General features: G+C 35.0%; 3 protein-coding genes and 1 long non-coding RNA gene across 4 annotated transcripts; 1 reads left to right on the forward strand and 3 right to left on the reverse strand.

The window, feature by feature from the left end:
• Positions 1–1975: 1975 nt before the first annotated feature.
• On the reverse strand, positions 1976–4231 carry LOC148923300 (uncharacterized). The gene is made up of 3 exons (XR_016132382.1): positions 4137–4231; positions 3987–4066; positions 1976–2295 (listed from the first exon to the last, which is right to left on the reverse strand). It is a non-coding gene; the product is annotated as an uncharacterized LOC148923300 (long non-coding RNA).
• Positions 4232–8579: 4348 nt separating this feature from the next.
• Positions 8580–9282, forward strand: LOC125204753 (uncharacterized). Its single transcript, XM_048103479.2, has one exon. It carries the CDS (start codon positions 8640–8642, stop codon positions 9087–9089), a length of 450 nt encoding a protein of 149 aa, XP_047959436.1. The 5' UTR covers positions 8580–8639; the 3' UTR covers positions 9090–9282.
• A 792-nt stretch (positions 9283–10074) lies between these two features.
• On the reverse strand, positions 10075–13439 carry LOC125205726 (26S proteasome regulatory subunit 4 homolog A). The gene is made up of 6 exons (XM_048104809.2): positions 12869–13439; positions 12058–12303; positions 11432–11601; positions 11148–11364; positions 10894–11034; positions 10075–10404 (listed from the first exon to the last, which is right to left on the reverse strand). Exons 1-6 carry the CDS (start codon positions 13343–13345, stop codon positions 10321–10323), a joined length of 1335 nt encoding a protein of 444 aa, XP_047960766.2. The 5' UTR covers positions 13346–13439; the 3' UTR covers positions 10075–10320.
• A 1276-nt stretch (positions 13440–14715) lies between these two features.
• On the reverse strand, positions 14716–18577 carry PIL5 (phytochrome interacting factor 3-like 5). Its single transcript, XM_048106540.2, has 8 exons — positions 18226–18577; positions 17484–18138; positions 16128–16226; positions 15983–16048; positions 15831–15896; positions 15301–15699; positions 15134–15212; positions 14716–15045 (listed from the first exon to the last, which is right to left on the reverse strand). The coding sequence occupies exons 1-8, from the start codon at positions 18315–18317 to the stop codon at positions 15041–15043; spliced, it is 1461 nt and encodes a 486-aa protein (XP_047962497.1). The 5' UTR covers positions 18318–18577; the 3' UTR covers positions 14716–15040.
• Between the last annotated feature and the right edge of the window lie 1362 nt (positions 18578–19939).

A 19939-nucleotide genomic window follows, 5' to 3' on the forward strand; every position in this document is an offset into this window, starting at 1 on the left:
CCTCTAATTAGTTTCTAGCCCCCTTACTCAGTCGAGGCCTGCTTATAGCATGTCTTCATATTAGCTTTTTTATTTGCATCTCATGATTATTAATCTTACCATCACTGACCTATCCATGAATATATTATCATGAGATCGGACGATATAATTATTTACAAAATTACTTAAATGACATATACCATTAAAAATTCATAATCTGGGTCCAAATTTACATATGATAATCGTTTATATTGAATTAAAACTTTTTTTAAAATAATGTAAATGTACGAAAATAAACATTGAAGACTTCAGACATTATTTTCAAGTATTACTAAGAGTTAGTACTATAATTTACATAAAACATATGGTGTTTTAAAAACCAGTTTGGACCGGCCGGTCGAACTGGTTCGGCTGCGAACCGGTGACCTCTCCGGTCCGATTCACCATATAAAACCGGTGGAGCATTGAACCATTTTGGACTGGGTGAACCGGCCGGTTGGACCGGAAACTGGGAACCAGTCGAACTAGTTACCAAATTTTTTTATTTTTAAAAATGAATTAAAAATGAATTTTAAAAAAATATAGACTAAACTTTCATTTCATATTAACCCATACTTGTATTGGGCCTATGAAATTTATAAAAACTAGCTTAAAAAATCATTTGTGTCTTTCTTTATAGAAGTATTCCACAAGATTGTTCTTTCATTTTTCAACGTGGGATGAAAAGCTTGTTTTATAGTCATCTTTTACAATCTTTTGCCTTTACTTTTTCAATGTGGGATATAGTTTGTTTTGTTAATATGTACTACTTCATAATATATCAACTATCAACTATATACTACTCCCTCCGTCCCGCTTAAGATGGCACGTTTTCCTTTTTAGTTTGTCCCAACTAAGATGACACATTTCCTTTTTTGGAAACAATCTCTCTCCAATTAATACACTCAACCACTTTTTCTCACTCCTATTAAAATATCCATCTTTCTTTATCTCTTTACTTTAATACTTACACCCACCTTCTCTCTCCAATTAAACACTTTAACCAATAACTCCTAAAACCCCATGCCGGCTAAGCAATGTGTCATCTTAGCCGGGACGGAGGGAGTAATTGTATATGTATAATTAAAAGCTATATACATATTTTATATCATAACTGAAATCAATAAATCTTAATTAACTTTTAAATATAGTTTTAATTACTAATGCTTAGATTGAAAATAAAATAACAAGAATATATAATGGGAGAAGTGTTCATAACATGAAAATTAATACATAGTATAATAAACATATGTATATATGTATTTTTACATTACTAGTATTACTCGTTAAGAATTGGTATATATATGCTTTATCTATACTTATATATCTATATTTTATTTAAATTTAAATTATATATTGCATTAATGCTTGTTTATGTACATGTTTTGAAACCAAGTGTTTTATAATAAATATGTATTTAATTATATACTCATATATATATAAATGCTACAGTAAAACGGTTCGACCGATGGTTCGACCGGTTGGACCAGTTGAACCGTGAACCAGTAGCTTCGTCGGTTCGCTCGCCGGTCCGGTTTTTTATTTGCCACAAACATCATGAATATAATACAATAATATTCTTTTTTTAAGTAGTTTGAAAATTTTCATGTTTTTTATTTTTGACATTGTACTATCCATTTGTGGAGTAGATCATAATAAGTTAAAGTTGTTTGAATCAAACAATATAATTATACTAACTTTTTTTATTGATATTTACATTCATCATTATAAAAAAAGGTAATAATAATAAACAAATCCTAAATACTCCTTCCCTCTGTCTCAGATAATTTGTCCCAGTATTCCATTTCGGTCCGTTCCACATAATTTGTCCCACTTCACTTTTACCATTTTTGGTGGTGGATCTCATATTCCACTAACTCATTCCTACTCACATTTTATTATAAAACTAATACTTTAAAAGTAGGAACCACATCCCACCAACTTTTTCAACTCACTCTCCATTAGATTTCTTAAAACCCGTATCGGGTCAAAGTATCCCAAATTATCTTGAACGAAGGGAGTACTCTTTATTATAAGGCAGGCCTTTGTATGTGTTTATCCTATTTAAAAAGACAAAGGCCCAAAGCACAGTTACAAGAAAACTGGGGTAGAGAAACGACATTGAGGGATCGGCAACTGGGGATGTCGTTTCTTGGAGGTTCTCTAACAACGATGGTAGGGTCTGCTAACCCCTGTCGAAATCCCTAGCTCCGCCCGAGGGTGAGATTGAATTAGTCGCCTAGATTAGAAGACGGAGAAGTAAGGGGTGAGGGTCCTCTGCATACAAAAGAAAGACATGACAATGGTTTTCGCATTTCATCTAGGGCGAGCAAAATATCCGAAATCCGAATCAAATTAAAATTTGAAATTTAGCTCGGATTTTTTTTGAATTTTCGGATCAATTTTTTTTTTAAATTCGGATGTTTGAATCGGATATTTAATATCCAATACATATTATATATAAAATAAAATAGAATACTATAAACATAACATATTTAAAAATTTAATGTTGAGCAATTCTAAGGGTATTTGATATGAGATTTTCAGATTTTTGGTATTAGATTTTTAAATTCTTGAATTTTCAAACAATTTGGATCAGATTGGAATCATTTTCATGAAATTTTGAATTTTTGGAACAAGTTAGGAAAAAAACAGTTGGAAATTCGAATACTCATTCCTAATTTCACCTCATTGTCATTTTTGAGTAACTATTAAATAGTATAAGAAATTATCAGCAATACAAAATAAACATAACTTTCAATAATGTCTACTATTTCTAAAATGAACCATGGCCCAGTCAAAATATGGTATTCATGAAGTATTCAGTTAAAAAGTTAGGCACATTACTTTAATAATTGCAATCAATAAAAAAACACGTTACTTTAACGTAATCTAAATTATATCTATAATCAATGCTAAGAAACTAAAAGGTTTAAATCATGAACTTGAATTGACCTATAACAAGACGTATTCGCAACTAAAAAATGAAAACATATTACTTAAAAAGTCATCTAATTAATAATTTTCGTAACGCTGAAAAAAATATGGGAACGACAAATCTTACTACAAAACCCCATATCAGTAAAAAATCATAGTTAATGGAATAAAACAGTAAAGGAAAAAAAGGAGGGATAGACTAAATTGACAAGAGGGGGAGAGATTTTCAACTTCAAGTATTCATGAATCATGATAATGATTTTTTTGCATGAAACCCTCAATGGTCCTTATCAGTAAAAAATCATAATTAATGGAATAAAACAGTAATTACTTCTTTTTATTAAAGCCATATTTTGTTGAAAGTTGAAACTAACCAACATTCACGATTTTTCTCAATAAATATATCTCTAGTGTTTCACACCTTGCAACTTCCCTAAATAACACATAAATTGACTATTGGAGGCAAAAAAATATCGTATTAAAAATTTTATTATCCAGAAAAATGACCTAATTTCTTTGTTGCCCATAAAAGAAAAGGCCTTAATTTCTTTCTTTCTCGCACCTTGCATCTTCCCTAAATATCACATGCACAAACCTTTTACTATTAATTAAGTTGCATTCAATTTATGACTTAACACCTCACATATAATACTCGGTATGAATAATTTGTAGTTAAGCAGACTATCATTAAGTGTAATTTAGAACTATTTAAATATCAAAAGGCTTATTTTCAAATTTTATAGAAACACACTACATACATACTTACGAATAAAATAACTAGAAATTCGCACAGTTCAAATAATTAAAAATTTGCACTGTATTGGAATAACTAGAAATTTGCTCGACCACACGCAATGTGCTCGACAGTTTAAAAAAAAGAACAAAACTCCAAAAATTTTCGGATATTCTTAAAACTATTGTATCAAAATATTTCATTTTATTTTTATTGATTAAAGCGAGCACTTAATATTATGCTTGGAAAATTCCCGACCATGCATTTTTTTCATAAGCAGCGCTGTTTAGAAACATACCGCTGCTAGAACAAAGAGGGATGCCAAGGATAGCCAGCCTCCTTGTAATAGTGAATAGGGTATGGAAAGTAACCCAATGCCTGAATCAAGAAAAAAATTTAAAAATTCAATATGTTGGATCTTTGAAATATATATAGGTTAGATAGATACCTGTTAGAGCATTTAGGCCGTTGAAGCAAGTGGTTGGGAAAGAAGCCCTATTAGTTTAGTTATCCAATTCTTCTTCAGCATTGAGCGGCTCCATGAGTGAAACTAGACGTTTGATTTTTTGATTGGAAGAAGAGATATTATGTATATATAGATGCATTAAGTGTTTGAAAAATATCAAGATTTTATATTTTATATTTTATTCAAACACCAAATTAACAATATACTAGTACTTATTATTTTTTATTTATAAAATAATAAATTTTTTAATAAATTATTAATTACAAATTATAATAATTATATTATTATATTTATTATTACGATTGATAGTTTAAATATGGATCATCCATCATAATATATATTAATATAATTGTCATATAGTTACATGGAATGTTATAATCATAAATGGTTATAATTATAAATATGATTATTATTATTCTAATTATTTACGGATATTTAAATAAATTTTATAATTTAAATTTCATTACGATTTTATTGATTAATTATTAATTTATAAAATAATAGTAATAATTATTTATTATTATATCATTTATATTATAATTATAATATAATTATTTAACAAATTATTAATTACTATTATGATAATAACAATTATATATAAATATTATAAATGTAATTATAGTTATTTATTGTATTGAAATTAAGTATGATTTATAATTTTAAATTATTTTTAAAATATTTTATTTAATAATAATAATAACAGTAATAGTAATAGTAATAGTAATAATAATATATTGCATTAAATATGTAAGAATCCTAAAACAGGGAAAGAGAATACCTAAGAAAAGCTAGGATTTTGAATCTTGGAAATTTGCATAAACTTTCTTTGTTCCGGGATTCTGATTACTTTCCCAGTTTGATTAAAAATCGAAATAAACACAGGAATTTAAAATGTAAGGAATTAGATTACTTTCCCAGATAGAATCCTGACAACCAAACATGACATCAATGTTTGCGCACATGGGCGGATCTATGCATATAGTTGGTGGGGCATTTCCCCCTCCTCAAAAGTTTATACCAGTGGTATTTTTCTCCCAATTTGAAAATATATTTGATATTCTCCTTTAAATGCCCCTCCTCATTACTACTCCCTCCGTCCCGGAGTATTAGACTCACTTCTTTTGGGAACATGATTTAAGGAATTGATATTTAAATAGTTAAAGTGGAGAGAGTAAAGTATGAGAGAGGGAAAAAATAGGGGAGAGGAAAGAGAAAAAAGTAGGTGGAGAATAAAATAAGATAAATGCTTTTTGATAAAAAAGGAAATGAGTCTAATATGTTGGGACATCCCAAAAAGGAAAGTTGGTCTAATACCTTGGGACGGAGGGAGTACAAAATATGTTTACAAATATATTTTTGCCCCTCCTTATATCAAATCCTGGCTCCGCCCCTGTTTGCGCATTGAATAGTTTTTGTATTTTTTAAATTAATTACTAACTAACATTTCAAACAAAAAAAAAATGGAAGAATGTGGTAAGGGTTGTGATCTTGGTTAAGGGGTGGAATCCAATGTGTTCATGAAGAATCTGTCTGAAATTAGTGGTGGGACTGCATTGGTGTGCATTGTATCGATGAAAATGTGTGGAAGGCGGTGGAGTCTTGGTAATGGAGTTACCTATTTCATTTTTAAATAAATTTGTTTGTATACTATAGTACTAGTATTTATTTTATTTTTGATTTTTTAACTTTTCGGCAAAAAAATTTGGGACAGAGTTTAAATAAATAGATAAAAAAATTAAGAGAGAAAAAAGTAGAGAATATTGGTAGAAAGTGAATAAAATAGAGAAGATAAAATAAGAGAGACTAAAATAAGAGTGAGTAAAAATATTACTCCATCTGTCCCACAATAAGAGTCGCACTTTGTCATTTTGGTATGTTCTACAATAAGAGTCACACTTCATATTTACTGGTAAGTAGATTTCACTCACATTTTATTATAAAATCAATATACAAAAGTGGGTTTCATATTCTATTAGGTATAACCTTTTCAACCCACTATTTTTTACATCTCTTAAAACTCGTGCTCATAATAAGAGTGATTCCTATTGTGGGACAGAGGATGGTGTATCATATATACAAATGACTTAAGTATGAGAGAACTTTTCAAAATAGAAAAATGAGTCAACTATGAGGAAACGGACGGAGGAAATTTTTTAATTGCACATACGATAAGATGGAACAAAACTATTATACTCCATAATACACAGTATTAATTAATTAACATTAATTAGTTACATACTTAAATTAATTAATGAATATTAAAATTTTAAATATGGAAAGCAAATTAAATAAAAAGAAGCTCACATTACTCATAATTTGAATATAGATGGATAATTATCAATAATAGAGTACAGTATTATTTTTAATAGTAGTCCAAAATAATTGTATTTTGTTGGAATTAAATTAAATTGAGCTCAATTTAATTAGTTAAATCGGATGTGTAAAACTCACTCCAAACAATTTTAAATGTCACATCTGCACCTCGTGTGGTAAGTAAGTATACTAGGTAGAACAAAATTACATTATATTAATTTGTTAGAACTACATATATATGCACAGATGACTGGTATCCCAAATTATCAATTAAAAGGGGATACATCTTATCAATTTAAGTGTGCTTTGTCGTTACTTATTTTATTTCCCTTTTCAAAGACATGTTATTACAATGTGTATGTGATATAAATATTGAATTAAAAACAGTGACAAGAGCATTAAATTGATTTATGATATTCAAAAAATGGATTGAATAGTTGTGGTCACTATCAAAGGGTTTTTATGTTTTAAAGATACCTAAATCAAAGGGTTTTTAGGTTCCTTTTGAAAATAATGAATTTAAAAATCAGCCAATCAATTTTGAATTTGGATATGAAATTGATGTATGGTCTAAAGTTACCTCCACAACATATTAGACCCGATCGATGAGGTAGATCTAAGTATCAAATGGAGTAGTTGTTACATGATTGATTCAATTGCAAACAGGACTAGTACAATGAAAATTTTCAATGTATGTTTGAATTAAAGAGAATTAATTAGATTTACCAACTTCCAGCGATGGCAGGCTCTACGCATTAAAAGCAAAATTCAGAGTGCAGAGAATACTCGACAACAACTGCGATTAAACCTTGTTAAATTTGAGGTTGGAGACGCCATGGATCCACTGCAGCCGTCTGATCAATACAAGAATAGAAATGAAGTTTTCATCACATGTCATCCAACGGTGGTGGATGAATTGCAACGTCTGCACTTGAGTTATTGTAGAATTGAATTTGATTTTTCTCTCTCTTGCAACTTATCTTCTCTGCCAATCCAATTTACTGAGTTGGTTGAGTGGTTGAGGGGGACAGGTGGCCTGTTTCTGCACTGTAATTTCACTCTCTCCACATGTTTATTCAACAGTTTATATGGTGGATTGATATATATGCAATTCTTGAGCAAATGGGTATAATTAGATATGGTTTTGTACAAGGATTATTAACAAGTTAGTAAGAGGGAAAAAAATCATAAAGCTAGGAGAGATGAAACGTGAAACGAAGCTCCGTTTTGTGTAAATTGGAGAACGTACGTTGCGATGATGGTGCATGCTATATGAAGAAATCTTTGACTACTTAATTTGATAGAGACTTCACTCTCGGAATATGTGACCCTATTTTATTTAATTAATGGGACAATAATATTTATAGGTTACTGCAAGTACAACCCATGAATATGATTACACATGTTGTTTGAGTATAGGATCATGTTAAGCAGATTTATTTTTGTAAATATAAGTTGAATCGTTAATTTGATGGATTATTATCCTGTAGGTGAGGGCAATGAAACAAGCTAGCTAGCACAGCAAAATCATGTGCAAGCAGTAAATAGACTTGCCATTTTGGAATTCCATATTTCATTACTCCTCTAGTCCCAACAACGATTATCTTTTCTAATTTATCCCACTAAAATAACTCAATATTAAAAATGGAAACACATTTATCTTTAATTTATTAACTTTTTTATTTTATAACAAACAAAATAACCCTAAACCCTTTGAGTTTAAAGGGAGTAGTAGTACTCCTCACTCAGTCCCTGAGACCAATTTTTCATTTCCTTTGTCTCATTTTAGTTTTTACTATTTTTTGTAATGGACCTCATATTCCACTAACTCATTCCTACTTACATTTTATTATAAAACTAATATATAATAATAAAAGTAAGACTCACGTTCCATTAATTTTTTCAATTCACTTTTCATTACATTTCTTAAAATCCGGATTGGATCAAAGTGGGACAATATTTTTACCTAGCAGTGCCCCCTACCATGATTGCAGAATTTAGTATTCATTATCACAGGAAAACAGGGTTTGGAATCTGCCTTAATTTCCATGCATTGAATTCACCCAACTGCACTCTCCCATTTTCTTTAAAATGGGAGCCCTCTCACATTCTTTCAGGTGTCAACAATTCACTGAGAGAGAATTATAATATAGAAAGAAAAGGAGAGAGAGAATGGCGAAATCATCATGGGCTGTTGCTTTGATGGCTGTGGTTGCTCTAGCTGTAGCAGCTCACGAGGCTGCAGCGGCTAGGGTGATGCCCGCAGCAGGCCTCGCCGACCAGAAGAACTACCTGAGCTACGGCGGAATCGGCAGCTTCAGCGGCGTCGGCGACAACGGCATGCCTTTTGGCGGAGTCGGGGGCGGGGTCGGCGCCAACGGCATACCGGGCATACCCGGCGGCGTTGGTGCGGGCGGCATTATCGGGACCACGCCTAACGGTGGCCTTGCTGGAGTCGGCGGTGTTATCCCTGGCGGCGTTACAGCCTTTGGAGGCAACGGAGCTGGCTTCCCTGGCGTTGGCGGCGGCTTCCCTACCGTTGGTGGCGGCGGCTTCCCTGCCGTTGGTGGTGGTGGTGGACTCCCTGGAGTTGGTGGCGCTGGCGCATTCCCTTCCCCTTGAAGCATTTTTTTTTTTTTTTTTCTACTAAGTAGTTAATTAATTTCAAAGTTGAGTTGAGTTTTATGTAATTGTGTTTACTTGTTTTGCTGTTTAAGGTTATGAATGTGTGTGGTTTGCTTAGGTTCTTGTCCGCTTTGTTAATGTAGCATGCATCAAATATTACTACTCCTACTATAAAGTTGTTGCGTACCAAGCCTTTTTGTTTGCATTTATTTATTTCTATTTTATGGACTGCTTTACTCATTTACATACACAAAGGAAAAGAAATTAAAAAACTCAAGTATCAGATGAATCCCCACAGAAAACCAAAATTGCCTCCTCTATAATATTATGGGTTCTGCATAAAATCTCTTCTACAACCAGAGAGACTGTGAAACTGAGGGGAAAAAAATAAGATACAAGTCCAAAATTATCTTTATATATTTGTCCAACATATTCTTTATGTCCCATAAAATTGATCATGTCTTGATTTGACACTAGATTTGAAAAATGTAATTGCAAGTAAGTTAAAATATTTAGTAAAATATGAATCTTACTACTTTTTTATATACTGTATTAATTTTATTAGCAAAATATGAGTAAAAATAAGTTAATGAGATATGAAATTCACTATAAAAAATGATGGAATGTGACAAAGTCGTGGAAGAGACAGAAATGAAAATAAATGACAAGTCTGCACATTAATTATGATTGCTTCTAATTCTGAATAATATATTACTATTATTACTATTATTATTATTATTATTATTATTATTATTATCCATACTTAATGTTGTATTGACAAGTGGAGGTTTCAATTTGGTATATCCAAATTCCAGCGGGAATATCTTAGTCCTTTCAAAAAGCCAATAGTGGAGTAATAATTAGAGTAAGAAGTTGGCTTTTAAATGTCCATTATATCATTTGAATTATTGGATATATCATACTAAAACTTTGCAAAGCTCGAATATCAGACTCAGTACGACCAGAATGAACACATTACACAGAAATTGAATAGTAGGGCATGTCCTCTTCATAATATGAGAAACGACATCACTAGTCATCAGGCACAGGAGCAAATAAACTCTTTGTTATGGATGGCTATAGATATGGAAGGCTATAGATATCGATTGTAAACATTCAGCAGTCATATTTGGTTTCGAAAAAAGCTTTGAAAGAACTAACAGTCAACGATAAACTTGCAGATTTAACAAGCGATACACATCTATTCGCCAACTCAACTTGATTTTCATCACATATACAGCCCCTCAGGAACGCCCTCTTTCTTCTTAAACATCACCTTGTCCTTCGCCTTCTTGAAGTCTGCATGTGTCACCTGACAATCACAAGTTTATAAAAATCAGACCCATATCTATGCAACAGACACACCAAGAGCAACATTAAGCATTGACCCAAATAAAATATGTGCAACGCCATAAAGAAAGATAGTCGCAATATGAAATCCCCCAAGTTCCCCCAATTCAATTGAAATTTCAGCTCCTAAATAATAGTACTAGTATAAAATTGAGCTACAGAGAGATAAACTAAATCAAGTAACTAGTGTGGGGGGTTTCTCGAGTATAAATGAATTTAAAATCTCAAGCAAATATTTCAAACATGAAGTGTCGTCATCAGTCTCTGAAAGAAAGTAAGGGCTATACAAGTCCATTCAGTCTTGATTTTATAAACTTATAAATTATCTATGAGCTGAAAATTATAAACTTATAAGTCCACTCGAGTTGAAACCAATGCATAGGATTCTTTCCTCTCATCCCTATGTTTTCGCCAGAGCCCTAACAAAATGGTGACAGTCTTGAAGAGTTACCTTCATGCGACGTTCTCTCAAAGCAAGCAAACCAGCTTCTGTGCATATGGCCTTAATATCAGCTCCAGAAAACTCATCTTTTGTCATAACAAACTCTTCCAGGTTCACATCATCAGATAATGTCATCCTTGATGTGTGAATCTAAAAATCAGTATAACATTTATTAAGTTTTAATGGTCATTAACTAATAAGGTATGTTGAAATGGGTGAACTCATAAAAATTTAGTTTAAGCAACAAAGCATGCCATCAATACCTGGAAAATCCGCCTTCTTGTCTTGATATCTGGTAAAGGGAATTCAATCTTTCGATCTATTCTACCTGGCCTAAGCAAGGCAGGGTCAAGACTTTCAATTTTATTTGTCGCCAGAATCACTTTCACATCTCCTCTTGAATCAAAACCATCCAACTGATTCAGCAATTCCAACATAGTCCTCTGAATTTCACGTTCACCACCTGAGTGGGCATCATACCTGTGGCCAGAGTTCTCCAATTAGTACAAGCTTTACCTATTTCAGGGAAATAAAATTAGGACATTACCTTTTTGTACCAACAGCATCAATTTCATCAATGAACACAATTGACGGTGAGAGGTCATCAGCAACTCTAAAGAGTTCTCTCACCAACTTAGGGCCATCTCCCAGGTACTTTTGAATTAATTCACTTCCAACAACACGCAAGAAAGTTGCAGAAGTAGAGTTCGCGACAGCCTGAAGATTTAACGAAAAATAGAGGTGTATAAATTCAGATCAAAGCCAAGTTATAAGGATCATGTACCCATAAAGATACAAACCCTTCCAAGATGATTTAAAACTCAATAGAGATGTCATATACTACTTCCAATTAGCTTCTTATACTAATGCCCTATATATGTTTGTATCTTTCAGCTGATTGACTAGCACTTGTAGCAACCAAATGATAGAAAGTCATATCATGCTTACAACTGAAAAATGAATTTATAAAAAAATAAATTTTCAGCTTTAGAACGAGCATTAGCCAAGATGATTTCACTATACTTCTTTTGTTTCTCGCAGAAATCACTGACAAGCAAAACGAACAGGACTGTTTAAAACAAACAAGACATGCGGAAGAATCTGTTATAATAATCAATATTAGCAATTGTGAGAAGATATAATATATAATCTTGAGAATTAGATGCCACACACCTTTGCAAGTAATGTTTTCCCAGTTCCAGGCTCTCCGTAGAGTATAACACCTTTTGGAGGTTTAATACCAATATCTTCATATAATTCAGGGTGTGTTAATGGAAGCTCAACAGCCTCTTTGATCTCCTGGATCTGGGCATCGAGCCCACCAATATCAGCATATGACTCCAAAGGAGCCTTCTCGACCTTCATCACAGATACCATGGGGTCCACGTCATCTTGAAGAAGTCCAACTACAGAAAGAACCTGCAACAAGGGAGATTTACTCATTGAACCTGCAGACGAAACTCCAACTTCCCATCCAAGCCCCAATGACACCTTCTCCAAGGAGGCTATTTCTCTAAACAGAAGACTTTGCAGCTCTTGCTTTAGTGCAACTTAGTACTAAGTTTACCTCGTGTTCTGGTCAGACATGACACATGGAATGTCTCTAATAACCAGAACTCAACATCATCCCTCAGCTGAATCTAGAAAGCCCATTTACTCTTAACTTTTTTAAATGGATTTATTCTCCAACTAAAGCGCCTACACAAATCATTCCAACTAACAGCACATAATTAATTATTCAAGTCACACTGAACTGATATAGTAATAGCATGCCATTGCCAACTTAACCTATAATTAGCTACAGCTCCACTCTGCTCCCCGCCCCTCCTACCATGTCATACGCCAAATCATTCAACTTATATACATTTGCAAAATCCAAACTCAAAGAAGTACTTTTTTCTCCAATTCTATAAGGAAAACACATACAAACACTTCAAAACCCTAATTTGCTAGAAACCGTAATTGCGAAAGCAGTCATATATACCTTATTGTGCATCAGAATGGCGCATCCGGGCTCCAGCTGATCCTTGTCGACAAACGACAATATACTGACATAATACTCCGGCCCGACCGAAGACGAGACGATGGCGTGGCTCTCATCAATCAGCTCCTCCAAATTCCCAACGCTCATTGGGGTGCCCCGCAGGTCGTCAACTTTGGAGCGATCCTCCTCCGTCTTCTCCTCCTGTGGCTTTAGCCGTTCCTGATTGGCGACAAACTCCTCCTCCATCAGCAGATAGTCCTTGATTCTATCCAGCTTCAGTAGCCGAAGCTTGCACTTGGTCAGAGGCGTCACCGTGGGAATCCGTGCAGCCGCCTCTGGGCCCTTCTGCTTGCGCTGCTTGCGACCAACGCGAGCAGGCGGGGCAGCCGGCTCGAATTTCTTCTCCTTCTTGTCGCCGTCGTTCTTGCGGTCGCCTGGGAGCTGGCGATTGAGGCCTCCGGGAGTGCCCTGACCCATGGCGAAATTAGGGATTGGGGATGGGAGATTTGGGGATTTCTCCGGGCAAAAATGCAGTGAGAGAATAGCAGAGTTTTCTTATTGTTCAAGAAATAAATATGCAAGCTAATGAAAAGAAATGTGAATAAATAGGATGGATCGGATAAACCCGGATTCTCCTCAACCCGGCCCATATAGCACACTATTTAAATAATTGGTCTATTTCTGCTCAGGCTATTGTTCATTTACGCTAGTGGGCCTATATTTTGTCAAGCTTCAAAGTTTAAGCCCAAGACCATGAAATTTAAACAAAAAAATAAAAAGGTGGTGGAAATTACACTTACATACAAAATATTTCATTAATATTTCAATTGAATACAAAATTATACAAAAAATTTAATTAGATGGCGTTCGATTGTCATGACTAAGTATCATCATGAGACTATCCATCTAGAATTAAGTTGTGAGATTATTTTAGTTGGAGGGGGAGACTATGACTAATTATCATGAGACTATCCATCTAGGATTAAGTTGTAGGGTTTAATCTTATGAACCAAACATGATACATCTTTAATTATGAGATTTAATTTTGGCAACCGAACACCCCCTTAGTGTTTCAAATTAGTACATTCCGTCTAAAAATCACTAACATCGTTACTTTTTCTTATTTTTCATCCTTTCGACTCTAAAATTAGCTACAAATATTAGCTGAAAGTTTAAATGTGAATTCATTACTTGATAAAATGCCCATATGGCAATGCATAAGGTATTATTTAGAGAAATAATATTATATTTTTTAGGACATAATTTTGGAGAAAAATAAGAAAAAGTAACAATGTTAGTGATTTTAGATTAAATGTATTAATTTGTAATATTAATCAAGCTTTTTGTATGATATTTGTTAACTTAAAACATTTTATACTCAATTGAAACATTGGTTAAACATTTTGGATGTACATTGTAATTATCCAAAAAAAAAAACTAGTTATCATGTTCGACTTTTTTAGGATGATATACTGAGAGGAGATGTGACAATAAAATTGAGAAAGGTGTTTTTATTCATATTGATGATTGGACATGATCCAAGAAAGTTAATTGATTAAACTTATATTGTTGTGCTCCATGTTAGTATTTATTTCTGCTACAAATAAGTATCGCCATAAATTATCGAATATCTCTCCACACTTCTCACAGATCATCAAGATAAGAACATCATCTAAATACAAATACTATTCCATAACTTCTGTAACTTCGAATGTCATTAGAAGTCATTTATATTTCAACTAGCATATTCCACCACCCAAATCATCCAAATTGCCTTCTCGAACCTATTGAAATTCGAGGGTAAGATGTAAAAATATCATGTATACAATTATATACATAAATACAAGTAGAAGAAATCAGGCCAAAATATCATAGCCGTACACTACAACCTTTCTCATATATTGTCATTCTCCTTGCAGGTGATATGGTTCCAGCTTTAGGGGTATTTCAAATAATCACGTATTTCAGATCTCCATTTCACAAAATAAACAACTCATTTCTAGATACCAAGAGTGGTAACCAAAAAAACTTAAGCTAAAGATCATCATTAGTATACATGTTATATCAAATTATGTTAGCTAGAGGATACATGATTATATATTTTCGTGTCTACTCAGTAACAAAATTTAGTCGGGTGGGACGACAGCCTCCCGATCTGCATGTTCGCGCAAATTATCCTGCAAAATTACATAAATTTCTTTATCTTGGTCACAAATTCACTCATTGTATTATGTGAAATGCCTCAAAAGTAGCAAGTTTTTATACCAGTTTGCTGGTTGTGAGGGTTGCCAATATCTTTGCTGGTGCTTGGTTTGTTGGCGTCATGCTGCACCACACCCTGGTTCTGCAAAATTCAGATTTTTCACAACTCAACAAAAATGAAAAAGTCACAAGATAGTAGTTGGTTGCTAATAAGTGGAGATCAAACTTGCCTGTGGTATTGGAAGTTGTGTGGGGTGGAAACCAAGATACTGTTGATACGGATCGGGAAAGTTTTGAAACCTTGGCTGGTTCTGGTTCTGAGGAATAGCAGTCGAGTTTGAGACATGATCTGCGCGGTTAGTAGGCTGTAACGCTGAAGGATCGGGTACAGGAACTGGTTGCATATGAAATGGTGGGAGGGGATATCTAGGACCCATATGAGCTGCCGCGGCTGCAGGATTTGGCATGGCTGAGCCGGCCATCATAGGTGGATAAGGAACCATCGGACGGCTCATTCCCATGTCCATCCCCATTCCCATCCCCATTCCTAACCCCATAGCAGCAGGCATGTACTGCTGCACACCCACCGGGTACATCATGGGAACCATCCCACAACTCATCGACATCATCTGCACAAAATCGAGCAACCATTTTAGTAGGGAAATCAGCTAATGGTCATGGATGAATATCAATGACAGCATATACATGATTAGAGTTAATCACATCATACTGATACCAACAAAACAAGGTAATTAATTACCTGTACTTGTAATTGAAGTGATTTCAAGTATTCAATAGCCTCATCCAGCATTGAAGCTTTGTCTGACTGAATCCATAAAAAAGCTAAAATGAGAAGTTAATTCAAACTTAATGCTATATATATATGTATATATAGCAACTAAACTGCAAGACCTTATTGCAACGTGGGATGAGTTCTTGTAGTGCCCTCATTTTCTCATTTATCCTGTCTCGCCGCCTCTGCAAGAGTAACAACATTCAATCATATGCCAAAACAAAACCGGTGCCAAATTACTTAAACTTTGGGCAATGTACGGACCCTCTCTGACAGGTTGTGAACTTCTGCAGCACGTGATCTCTTTGTCGATGCTGAACCACAGCCTTGTTTTTTACCTTCAGCAGCTTCAAACTCGATATCCTATACCATTGAGTAAGAAATGGTGTTAATTGAAGGGAGCAATTTTCTAATCACGGATTACTTGCATAGGAACCTAATTTACATTCATAAACCAGGTGGTTCATACACAGCAGTAAGAGGTTGGACAACTAGACATTATTTACATAGCACTTGGAGCTGAGCATGAATTCAAACAAGCCATATAGTAGTAGTAGCATTTATTTGCAGTATTAAAGTCAGGTTCAATAACCTAGAACAGATCCCCATATTGGCTGTAATAAATACTAACAAGGGTCGGTCAGTATCACAACCTCCATCCAGGCATCACACCACCAGCTTTAAATCCAAAGAAAATAATAGTATAACAAATAAATCATATTATAAATCACAGATCGATGATGCCTCAGCCGCCACATCTGACAAGATCTGTGAGCAACACGCTATATTTATGAATATCCTTTTTCCCAAAAACAACCACACTCAATTTTTAAGATTAAGAGACATTATTTTTCCCAAGAACAACTACTCCACAATTCAAAGGGCCAACTGAATCAGAAACTATCAAATACATCACGTCTCGTATACGTCCATTTAATAACGAAAGCACAACTCAATTAGTAAAACGCTTCTCCTCCTACTATTAGGTCAGAATTTGAAGAACCATTGTTTATTCATTGAAAAAAACTCATTTCTTAAAACGTTTCTCCTCAGGGACCATTGTGTATATTCTATAAAAAAGAAAAAAGGCAGAAAGTTGAACAAATAACTCCAAAGCCGCCCCAATGTATCCAGGATAACCGCATTTGCAGTCAATGGTGTGTGGATAGAGTGTATTGAATCCTTGTGTCAGAAGCTAAATTCATTGTATCGAAACTCTGGAAAATAAAATAGTAATTTAAAGAAATATCTGTGAATAAGACGCATCCTAATTTGCAGTGGAGGCTCCCAAGAGATAAAGAGGGCCGTGAGCTCGCGCTGAAATCATTGCTCCATCAGCCACTCACAATTCACTGCCACTATTTCCCAAATTTTCTCAATTCATGGCAAGCCCCCAGCCCACGTGGCAAGCATCACGTGTTCAGGGCGCACGCCAGTTATTTGTTACGGTTAGCTGCTAAGATGCACCCACCCCAAGCCACCCCAAGAAAACAAATTTTTGGCTAAAAATAAGTAAAACACAAAACAGAGAAACAAATGAAATACTCCTATTTTTCTTCTTCGTAGTGCTTAATTGAAAATAAATAAAATAAAGAAGGTTGTGCGGGGCGGATTGATTACCTCACTCTGGCACTCATTATCGTCGGCTTCTCTAACTTTCCGTTTCCGGTCTTCCGGCAGTGCTGCGGGCTTGTGCTGCGGATGATGCGTATCTTCGCTGAAGCTGGTCGGGGAGCTGCCGGGCGACGAGGCGGCGGTGAGGTCACATGTACCCGCGGCAGCTCCAGTTCTGACGGTGGCGCTATCCGCGTTAACCGGCGGACCGCTATGAGAAACCCTAGATTCCGGTGCGGCCGCAGGCGTGTCATTTGACTCCACCACCGTGGACGATTCTCGCGCCGCCGGCCTCGGCCTGATCGGGAGCCTCGAGAAATGCACGAAATTCTGCACCCGCGGCGGATTGTCAGGTCTGGCGACCGGCGGCGGGGGGCGGATCTCCGCGGTGGTGAGAGGCGGAGGCGGAGGAGGAGCGGAATAGAGGAGATCGGCGTAAAAATCGCGATCGAAGGAGGAATCATCGAGAAGCCAAGACGCCATCTCATCCTCCTGGATAAACAAATGCTCCTCCGCGCTCGATCTGATCTCCCTCTCCGACGGAATCACCACCTCTCCGCTGCCGCTGCAGGAGACGCTCCTATTAGGCGGTCTCTGATTCTGACTCTGCACCACTACTTGACCGTTCTGCCATAGCAGCTCCATGATATCCTCTTCACCTCTACGATTTCGCAACAAAAAAAGAAACTCAAAATCACTAAATTCGATCTCGCTAAAGCGTGGGCAGTGGCATCAAAATTAAGCTTACGTCGTAGTCTTTTTGAGTCTAGAAAAACTGGAAGGCGTGGGAATCGAATCGTCCTCGTCCATTTCATGAAAATCCGGAACGCAGTGATTCATTTCAGCAAAGAGTTAGTAGCTGGAAATTGATCATCCGAATGAAGCTAGTTATGTGTATGGTTGAAGGAAGGGGAGTTGGAGTTCCAAAAGGGGGAGGATTTAAGGAGAGTGAGAACGGCAGGTGCTATAAATATGTAAAAATAGTTTTCCTCTCTCTTTCTTTTGATGATTGTGGTAAGGGAAGGGGAAGATAAGGCCCCCTCTTTCAACGAACAAATTGAATAACGTTAAATTGCTGAGAAGAAAGGGACGAAAATTGACACAGACAGACAGTATGCATTATGCGCACTGTATAGGGTGTCCCCACCACCCATTTCATTACAACACAACAATCATCCACTCATCATCAACTGCCCCTTTCTCTCTCTTCCCTCTTGTTTGCAAAATCTGCTTCTTCTTAATTTTACTGCTTTAAATTGCTACGGAAGTCTCATTATTTATCATACTCTATAATTGTAATTTTAATCCATGGACCATTTATTATTTACACAACTTTATCAATTACCATAAATATAAGGTATACTGATCTAAAAATGTAAATACATGCACTTTAATATGGGAGATATTCAACTAAAAACTCGTCTACTGATCAGAATATGAGAAGCATTGTCATTCGATATTTTAGGTTTATTATATTCTTGACGGTTGAATATAATTTGGTACGGCAAAAAATATAGTCATACAAAAAATGATTTTGTATCTTAACCACCCAGGCGTGTTACTATTTAAGTGAATGGTTAAAAAATAACTATCCTACTCCAAAATACTACTCATATGTTTTATTTATTTTTATTATTTTATTCCTTAACAACTTTTGTTTTGGCCTATAAATAGATTAGAGTGTCCATAATAAGGCGGAATAGCCACGCCAAAGCCACAAAAATTTGTCTGCCTAGTCAGCACAACCACAAAAATTTGTCCAGTCCAATAACAACCACGTCATAGCTACAAATCACATTATTTTTCAATTGATGGTATATTTTAATTGGACTAGAATAAAATTAATTAAGAAAATAACTATAAAAACGACCGCCGCGGCGATCGGCGGCTCGCAATAGGCCGTCGTGGTTGCACCCCGAAAAACGCCGCCACTGCGGTGCCACCATTGTGGTCACTCTTATTTGCCTCATAATTTTTTTCATGCAAAAAATTCTCTTTCTTTGAATTTTCTCTTTAATGTAGTACTATCTTATTCTAGCACCATGTCCGGTGAAGACAAATGGCATGTACTCCTTCTATAAGATCTTTGACGCCCTACCATCGGCACCTCAAGGTGTCTACTTCCCCCACATGTTCGACATGCTCGATATCTTCATGCATATGTTGATCAAAATCAAACCTTCCAACGAGAATTCCGATTCTCACATTTCCTACGCCCGGAGGAAACAAGACATCTTCAAAATTACGTCTACATTTTGGATGATTCAAACATAGAAAATAACCATAAGGAGAATGCTTTTGAAAAGAGAATTTTGCTTAGGCTTTTTAATGAATTTCATATGATATTATTAATAAATTAAAATAAGAAACAAATAAAAATTAAAAAGATAGGAACAATGAATAATTGAAGAAAAGATGATTTATATATGGTCTTATATTACTAGTACTCTTTTGAAGGGAAA

The sequence above is a fragment of the Salvia hispanica genome, chromosome 6 (assembly GCF_029641045.1).
Source record: "Salvia hispanica isolate PSC_SH4W2 chromosome 6, Shi_PSC_v1, whole genome shotgun sequence".
NCBI lineage: Eukaryota > Viridiplantae > Streptophyta > Magnoliopsida > Lamiales > Lamiaceae > Salvia > Salvia hispanica.